The sequence below is a fragment of the Geospiza fortis genome, unplaced genomic scaffold (genome assembly GCF_000277835.1).
Source record: "Geospiza fortis unplaced genomic scaffold, GeoFor_1.0 scaffold162, whole genome shotgun sequence".
NCBI lineage: Eukaryota > Metazoa > Chordata > Aves > Passeriformes > Thraupidae > Geospiza > Geospiza fortis.
In genome coordinates this window covers 3747448-3757193 of record NW_005054316.1, presented here as the reverse complement: position 1 = coordinate 3757193, position 9746 = coordinate 3747448, and the positions used below count along the sequence as shown (strand labels likewise).

At 38.9% G+C, this 9746-nt stretch overlaps 1 protein-coding gene across 6 annotated transcripts in view; it reads left to right on the top strand.

The window, feature by feature from the left end:
• Positions 1-9746, top strand: part of NHSL1 (NHS like 1) — a 143393-nt gene that overhangs the window by 116672 nt on the left and 16975 nt on the right. For 4 of the 6 annotated variants that reach the window (XM_031056260.1, XM_014306657.2, XM_031056266.1 and 1 more), the window contains exons 4-5: positions 2135-2330; positions 7214-7345. In XM_031056260.1, the coding sequence (XP_030912120.1) occupies positions 2135-2330; positions 7214-7345 (328 nt within the window). The remainder of the gene's footprint in view (positions 1-2134; positions 2331-7213; positions 7346-9746) is intronic. The other 2 variants (XM_031056262.1, XM_031056261.1) reach the window with 1 other exon arrangement.

The following is a 9746-nucleotide window of genomic DNA, read 5'->3' as shown; positions in this document are numbered from 1 at the left end:
CCAAATTTCTTAAGTTAATGAAGGAGTTTATGAATCTGGGTAATTTGAGGTGGGAAAGTCCTTGTGTTTGTAAGTACATATATATGTGCCCACACTATATATGTACGTATGTAAACAGTGTATGGACACACTCTCGAAAAGAGATGAGCACATCATATTATTACTTGGGTTTAGAGCCTTTTAGAAACAGCAGAGGCCTGAAAAAGTACTGGTGTCCTCCAAGAAGGTTGTATTGATAGAACTGCCAGGGCTTTCACTGGGCTGAGCCCTTACCTACAGAGCAGTATCTGTCCCTTCCACAGCCTCTCTAGGAAGAAAATTCAGGGCTGTCAGAAATTTCTTATTTCCTTGAAGAAAAGCTCCCATGTTTTGAAGTGTGGTTCCAAACCACAGAATAATATTAATAATGGTTTCATTGCCTGAAATGTTTTTTTAGTGTTGCTTGAACAGTTTCTACTTTTCTCTTACTTTTTGCCTGGAAGTGGCTTTTATTTTTATTTCCTATTTAATAAAGTGTTGGACTCTGTCCTAAAGAATATAGAGTCAAAGCATAACAGAATAAATAAATGGTTATTTATTTATAAATATAGAGGAGTGGGAACTCCTCATAGTAACAGGAAGAAAATTAAAATCAGAAATGATAAACAGAGGTTGCAGCACAGTGTTTGGGCATGTCTTTTGTATAGCAGTCAGCTGCAAGAGAAAACAGATCACTTATTCTGAACACCCACAAGAATAAAAAATCCATCTGTTATAAATAGCTGTGATGTTTCCTTCCATGCCTGTGCAGCAGTGAGGGGGGAAGAGGCAGTGGCCCACTACTGACAACCCTGTTCTGAGTAGTATTTGACTTTCCAGAGGGAGTGAGTAATACAGAAAAGAGGGATATAATTCTGGTCTGGTGGTAGGGAGGAAGGTCTCAAAGCAAACTCCCCTGAAGCAGAGGAGTTGGCAGGTTGCAGGGAAATCTCTGCTAGTGCTGCAAATGCTGTGCAACTCCTCTTCCATGTTCTCTTTTTTGTTTTGTCTGGGGGCAGAAGGAGACTGTGGTTGGTTTTCCTCCAGGTTTTCCTTCCTCTCCTATTTCTGGGTTTCCCTGGAGTGCCTTGCTGCTTCTCTCGGGTTCACTTGGGTTTGTGACCACCTGCTAGAAGCCCCAGTGATGGACAAGTACTGTCCAGTCAGTAAAAAGCTGCTCCATGACTTTCTTTGCCATTATTGTCATGCAGGCAAAGACCTAGTAATGAAAACAGATTTGCTCCCCGAAGGGAAATGGTTTTTTTGGCTTACAACTTTGGTGGAGGGATTTGCACAAGCTGCTGCAGCCTGTTTTTCTCGTGCAGAAAGATTTTTATTTTTGTGGTTTGTTTCTATTTTTTGGTTTTGTGGTTTGTTTCTTTTTTTTTTCTTAAATAAAACACTTCATGGAATTGAGTGCAGCTCAAAGTGCCACTTTGAAAAGAACTGACTTCTAAAATTATTGCTCTGTGGCTACAAATAACATTTAGTGCTTTACCCCTGAAAAATGAGTAACGCCTTGAACTGTGGCATGAGTTTCTCCAAGACTAAAGCAAAATTACTTGCTTACCTCACTGATCCATGGGTGATGATTCTGTGGAGTGTGCTGATTGGTTCTTTTACTGAGCTCAGCTAAAATCTGTCTTTTGGTAACAGGATTCTTGCTGAGACCTTACACATTCATACAACCTAGTGCAGCTGGAACAAAGCAGTGCTCAAATCTCATCTTCTAACAGGGCATGGGGAAGTGAGAGGGGAAGGGAAGGCAAACCTTGGTGCAGGGAGAGAGGGGTTAATCGCTGCAGTGTCAGTGTGTAAGGTGTAATTAGTTACTGTGCTTTGCTATGTGCAACACCACTCCTTTCTCCTTCATTGGTGTATATTCCTTAGACTAATCAAATGGCTTGAAAAAATGCAAAATAGATGTTTTATTGTGCATTTTTTGTGTATGTTTAAAACTTCTCTTTATGTAGGTCAAAGTGTGGTATTTGTGAGGGTGTGTTTTGCTCCACAAGCAATCAGTGCTGACTGCAGCAGCAACACCTTAGTAATACCACAGTCCTACCTAATTTTTTTAGTAGTAAACTCACAGTGTTGTGTATATTTCTGTTTGTAGTGTCCTGTCTCTCCCCCTGAAGAAGAAAAGCTTATTACCACCATCAAAAGGCCTAAAAGTCCAGCTACAAATGAGTTACCAGATATCAACACCCAAACCAACTGGACTAAGTCTCTTCCACTGCCAACGCCAGAAGAGAAAATGCGACAACAAGCACAAGCCATCCAAACAGATGTGGTTCCTATTAATGTGACTGGTAGGCTTTTAATTTCAGTAATTGCATTACACTGATGAGGGAGGGCAGAGATGAAAGGGGATCCGTACAGTTGGCTAGTCTTTCGACACTCATTTATTCAATGCGTGAATTTTAAATTACTTACCACACCTTTCTATGCAGACCATTTTGTATTTAATAGTCTAAATCTGAACTTAAGTAGAAAATATCAAAATCCCTTGAAATTGTCAATAATGGAGATAGTTAAAATATATGGGCTTGAAACAGCATTAGATATTCACAAAGTGCAAGAAGATGGCTGATAAATAGCAGTGTTTTGCTGTGGACTGCACTGAGGATATGTAATTGAAAATCATGTTCATCCACTGTTGATGATATTGTAAGATTTTCTTCTAGGAATTTTATTTAAGGAGGGTAGTCAGGAACTTCTGTTTTCCAAAGACTAAATGTTACAAAAATCAAGAAAAAAAGCTCTAGGGTCTAATTTTTATCAACAACAAAAGTTTTAGGTGTCAAGGGAGAGTAGGGTTAGAACAGCAAACATTAATGATGGTAGCACTTTGAGTAATACTCTGTGTAAGACATTCCACTTCCATGACCATAGTCCACATCTTCTTGTTATGAACTCTGTATTAACTCTTCATTTTGAAAATGCTCTTTGATTTTACAGTTGCAGAACTCTCACTCTGTGGAAGTTAAATTACCTTAAAGCCTAATGCTGAATAGATACTTCATTATGCGTAAAATAGAATTTCTGTCAAAGATGGAATTATCACTTCAGTTTAATAACCTCTTTTTTTCTGCACAGTATCAAGATTGTCACTTATTAGTTAATTCAAATAACTGACTGCTTTCCTGCCAAAGCCAGGATGATATTCAATATCCAGTTTATTTCAAATGCCATATGGCGTGCTCTGACTCCATGCTTACTCTGACAATCAATAGCTTGCAATGTTTGGTTTTGTTTTGAAAGTAAATTGGGTTCTCTTTCACTTCATGACTACCAATGCTTTTTTCACCTGTATTTTTATAAACTAGTATTTTAATTAGTATTATTTAATAGTATTTAAATATTCTAGTATTATAGGAACAGGACAGCTGTAGCAAACATCAGCAAGCTCTGAGAAACCAATAACAAATTATTCCTTAAATAGTAGAAAGTATTTGAAGTAAACAGATGAAGACAACATGAAATTATGAATACCCCACCTCTGGAAAACTAATAAAAGGAAAATACATGCAATCCTGAAATGTTACTAGGCCAGTTGGTATTATCTGGAATTTAGGGTACAGATGCAGAAGGCCAAGTTACGGGAACAACAGATAATCTGACATAATCAATAAGCTTGAGTAGGGCTTAGATACTGTGACAGCAGGAACAAGTTTACTTAGAGAAACAGTAATCTGTTGTTTGATTTAATGACCCTGCATACTGCGGAAGATATAGGAGAAGTCAATAGATGAGAAGAAAAATTAGGTAAAGGGATCAAATGACTCAGAATTAATTCAGCATCATGTGGAACATTACCTTGTTTGGATAAATTATGCTTGTGACTTCAACCTGCATAATTTGATTGGTGTAGCAAAGCTTGTGTCCGCTGGATTGTTTAGCCAGGACTCAGGAAACTCAGCAATTCTCAACTTTTGTGATAGAAATGATGCACATGCATATTATATCTCACTTTTCCTGGAGTGTGTGATTGAGCACTTACTCCCTTTTAAACATGGTAATTGGAAGAGATAGAAAGGGAGGGCATTAAAGGAAAGATGGCTTTTGCATCATGTGATCTGGTCTCCAGGATCCACCATTCCTTGAAATAATTGTATTGCTACTGTGAAACAAGGCAAACTTGTGAGGCACACACAACATACAGAAAAAGCTGCTGTCCTTGTTCCTTATAAAAAGTCACAATCTGCTCCCCTCCTCTTCTCTCCCACTCACCGTGTAATTTTGTTTTGTGAAGTTCCTTATGTTACTGCACGAGGCAGGAAAAAAACTGACAAGAAATCCGGTGACGTTTGTTCAACATAACACAGAACAAACCACTGAGGATTTTTGTTTTGATTTGGCTTTTTCCTTCACACACTCTCTTTCTTACTCTCCCAGAAGAGAGGTCAAAAAACTTCTGTTTTATTACTCCTGGCATGAAATAAAAGGTTAACCTCTGAAGAGGCTGCTGGCAATTGATAACGTTTTCAGCAGTGCATTAGCGGTGATTCTGCTACAAAGGCCTCTCACGTGGCTGTGCAATAAATGCTCCATGAGTTCAGCTTTCAGGGCTCTTTGGTGAACAGATTGCAACTAATACAGTAGTCATAAAAATCTGTTGGATAGCCTGAAGGTGCAGGGGCATTGCATTAGGCTTACAAGCTGCTGACTAGACATGCAGATTTGGAAGCAGTTTTGGTCTTGGAGTGCCTGGGCTGAGCTTTATTCTGGAAGGGGTTGGGCTGAAGTTTTCTGTGGTGGCCAGTCTTTAAATTTACATATCCTGTGGGTTAAAAGATACATACATATATATAATGGTGTCTGTTCTCATGGGCTTTCTGGAACTAACTTTCTTTCCAGATGGAGGAGTCTGGTAATGGTGGAGGTGATCAGTGCCAGGCTGGATCCTGCAAAATATTTAAGCATTTACTTGAGTCCAGCTTGATTGACTTCAGTGAGATTTAAGTGCATACTTAAAAATTTTCTGTGTATCCAAGGAAACTGGGAAACTGAGTATACTGCATGAGAGACAACTGAATAAAGTTTATAAGGAATACCTAGATGATTTATTACAAACCTGTAAGAGAAGGAGAAAAATATTCTTAAATCTGTAAAATAAATTTACTCTTGATACTGATATTTTCTAAAATGAAAAAGATGACAGTGAAGAAAGAAAAAAAGACTGAGACATTCTGATTTTGCTTGTTGGATTTCACTGAAGTTGCTATTTTGAAATTCTCCAGATTTGTATCATGGCCTTTGTGTATTAAAAGCCATTAAAGATGGATTGGTTGAGTTAGCTTCTAGGTAGCTCATTTGGAACAAGTTACTGTGGATCATTTGACACAGTAATATTTCTCCACGGTCATCCTGTTTGTGCTGTCTGAGCCTTCATGTGAAAGACTCTCTCATTGTTTGCACCCTCTGCTTACCACTTATGTTTTATTCCAAGGCTTTATTCAAAGCTACATTACAATTTTCTTGTAACGCACCATCTTGGGCATGATTGTCAGCCTTTGAGTTGATAAAGATATGTTCAGAGATGCAAAACTTTCTGCTTCAAATCTGTTGGATTTATATAACGTGGTTAGAATTATTTTTATCATCCTGCAGGACAGGATAGCCTAATGTCCTGACTTTTGCCTATACGGGTCCTAACATCCTAATAGTGGTGCTGCCCAAGACAGTGGATAGTCTGTCTCAATATTTCAGGACTTCTAAGCCAGTGGGATCCATAGCTCTCAATTTTATAGTTCCCATGGGCTTCCCCTCCTCCCTTAATCTGACTTCAGTCAATCCAAAAGTTGGACAAAACTGGCATTTTGTAACTGCAAGGATTCTACTCAGCAAAAGTAGAGTGCGGCCCGTGGTCAAGGCTCCGGTCAAACAGAGTCAGAGTCTTTATATTTACAACATGGTAAATGAAAATGCTGCATTTTTTTCCTTGCATTTTCACAAGTCCACATGCTGTACTTCAATAAATGACTGTGTCTTTAGCTGTTATAGAGGTAATGAGGTTTTCTATGCTACTTGCACGACACACATCGTACTGATGTGCAGTCAGCCAGGGGTAATTTTTATGATGTATTAGTTATCATGCATAAATCACTTTTTAGAGGTAAATAATTTGGTCATCAACTTTCAAAAAAAAGTATAAAATGGAAAAAAACATGTGCAATGTATATCAAGGTTTTCCTGCCTTTAAGTTTTAAATGGATCATCTAAAGGACATTGAGCAGTGCTTTAAAATGCTTAAACTTGTAAAAAGGGAACTTACATGTGACCTACAGGGGGTAGCTGTTAAAGTTTTAGAAGTGGTAGAGAATTAGCTCACGATCTATAGTACAATCTTTATCTTACTGCTAGTGAAATGGCCAAATTATAAACCTCTAAACAAAAGTGAATTCCTAAAGAAAAGCTTCTTTATGATAGTGGTGCTTCTGGGTCCCATTATGATACAGCACATGGTCATCATAAGGCTTTGTCTGGCAAAGTGCGCTTACGTTTTTTTTAGCTCTTGGCATTGTATATTTTTACAATCATCTGTAAAGTTTCAATTTTAAGCAGCTTTCGCCCTGAAATATTTATGAGTCCACGAGATCAGTTTGATCTCTGTGTGCTCTGTAGTTCTTATTTGTATTCGTGCTAAAAGATCAACACCAGAAATGCAGTACACTTGACAGGTTCAGAGGAACTTGGAATGAAAAAAAGGGCCTCATGCGAATTAATGATGGAGCTGTGCAAAGGCATTGTAATAGCTGTTGCCAATAGCAGTGTCTGTTCCTGCATAAACCATTGTGATCCTTCATTTTCATGAGCAGATTTGCTTTTTCTGCAGCTCATTACTTAAAAATAAATTAATAAAAAACCACAGAAAAAGCTATGAAGGGCCAAATAAAAGCAAGGATTCTCTTTGCTTGTGGAATTAGAGCTGCTCTCACCAAATATGAATTGGGCTCAGGAGGTCAAAATTCCTTTTAAAACATCCAGTATTGTGTAATGGATATTTTTGTCTAAAGCCTTACTGTGACAGTGTGCTGTATCTTCCTTCAGTGTAAACCTTCATTGTAAGACCAAGCTAACACCATTTATTAATGCCTTTTTTTCCATTTCTACAACAAAACTAGTGGAAGAAAGTGCATGATGTCAGTGTGCTTGGAAGTAATGTTGCTTTGCTTGTTCTACCATGTATTAGGGGAGAATTTCGACCGCCAGGCCAGCATTCGGCGGTCTCTAATTTACACAGACACGGTGGTAAGACGGCCGAAGAAAGTCAAAAGGAGAAAGACTATTACAGGAATCCCTGACAACATACAAAAGGAGCTAGGTATGGCTCATCAGAACTGTATTCCATCCACTGTTCATTGTCACTGCTTATCATTACTCGACTAATATCATCACCAGTGCTCATGAAACCAAATACAGTCTGATAGCCTATTTCAGTTCCAAATATGTGTGTGCCTCCTTGCCACCTCTTGCATTGGGAAGCTGGGACCTTTAATCTGTTCACTTCCATCTGTTAAAGGGAACAAGGTGTTTGGAAAATGGTGTACTGGTACAATGAAAATCTGCAGGGATGTAAGGTGTCTGGACTTTAATCCTTTCCTTCATATTTGGTCATCTTCTCCAGGATGTTCACCAAAGCAAAACTAAAGTGGGCAGACCTATTGGCTTATGAGTAATTACTTAGTGGAGTAAATCAATTCATGGATGCCTCCCTGAACCTGCCAAGGATTGCATCAAGAGTGAAAAACCTTTTTTCCAGTTCAGCGTTGGCAACCCCTTAAGTGTCAGTGTTACATGATTGGTAGTAACTTACCTGGGTTTATTAGCTATTCCATATATTCTAAAGGAAAAGGAACTTCCTTTAGAATATATGGAAAAGCTAATAAACCCAGGTAAGTTGCGCTTATTAAGAAGGAGGACTGCCTGAGGTAGTGTAAATGTGACTTATCTCCTTCCCACTTGGTAGCAGATGTGAATTCAAAGCTGATGAAGCAATCTGAATTTTGGCAGATCTTTCAGACACTTATTGCAGAATTCTTTGATTTAAATTATGTTATTTTATTTTTTAAAAAATTATTTCAGTTCTTCCCAGATTATAACTTCACAGATAAAAATATTCTTCCCCGCCTTTTTTTTCTCTCCGTAGAGGAAGAATATGTTTTAAAATAGTCTGGCAGAACTTAATTTTGGTGCTTTACATGTGAAATCATCTCACATATTGATGATTTCAGTAAGTTGTACCACCTTGCATGTTGCAGCTCTTTCTTTTTTGATTATGTTTTCAGTTCTTGGTTATTTTTCTGGATTTTTCAGAAACAGAAGCAAAAATCTGTGGCTTGTTTGGATGGGTTTGAAATGAGCTAGAGGGTTAGGCACAGAGAAAGCCAAGAAAGAGACAACTACGTGCAGAGAAATTTGTGATGGAACTGTGCTCCTTCAGCATCTGTAAAGAAACAGTTTCCTGCCATGGGAATCCTCTGCTTCAAGAAAGCATTTACAAAATGTTAAGGTTACATTTGTGAACACTTCAAAAAAGATGTTTCATACTTGAAAACATTGACTGTAGTTGTATTTGGTGGAGTAAACTGAGAATGCAGTTGGCATCTATCGTAAAAAGAATTCTTCAATTAATACCTTCAAAGAAGTTTATGACCTTTGCCAATCTGTTCACTAAAGGTGACAAGTTTTACCTTGATTTTCATCTTTCATGTCTGTGCTGAGCGCATTTCATGTTGCACTGCTTGAAAGTTTTCCTTGGCTCCTATTTTAAATTGTGGACTGGCAGTATCCCACTGTAGTAGGTCTCTCTGGATGGTTCCCTTGCCCCTAACCTGCAGGCACATAGGGCTTTAGCCATCTGCCTTAGGGCATAACTTGTCTGAGGAGCTCCATGTTACTTCCATGGTTGTATCTCTTCCAGGGAGCAAATTGTATGCCAGGAGAACTCTGTGACAGCAGTATCCATCCTCTTAGCATATTGGTTTCCGTCACAAGACAGAAGGTGAACTAGAAAAGAGTGATAGTGTCTTCATCTTACACCTGGGGAAACCAGACATGCTGCAGTGAAGCAACCTTCAGCCACCAGGCTGCTGGCAGGGCTGGGAATAGCTGCAAGTCTCCCCATCCCTGTTCAGTGCACTTTCTGCCTTTTCTCCTCTGTCACTCCGCAAATATTTCTGTAGCAGTCTGTTCCCTATTTCTCTTACGCTGTCCCAAAACAAACAAGGAGTTGTTTTAAGACATTCCACAGTTCATTTGATCGGAACAAGTATCCGGACTGAACTCCAAATCAAGCAATTGCATTATGCCTATTGACATTCTCCCTGTGGTTTCAGCTGAATAAATCTCTTTGTTTCTCCCCTAAAGCATTGCTGTGAATGGCTATAATATTTGCACAAAGATTAAAATCCCTTGGTACACTAGAGTTGCTGCGTGCAGGCTAAATAATCAACATATACAGCAGATTCTTGTAACCTCTTGTTTATCCTTCAGAAGGGAACAGAAACTTGAGAGAATCTCAAAGCTTCAACCAGGCTTGGACTATTTTCATTTCTTGTGAGAGAGCCTGGAAGAACTTTTGTGAGGCCAAGCTGCTGGGGTTCTCCCTTGGCTGCTTTGGGTCCTTTGGAACAGGAGACCAAGCAGAAGAGAAAGCCTGCACTGGCTGCTGGCCTGAGCTCACCGGATGTGGTGCCCTCATAGAACTTAGCCAGACATACTGA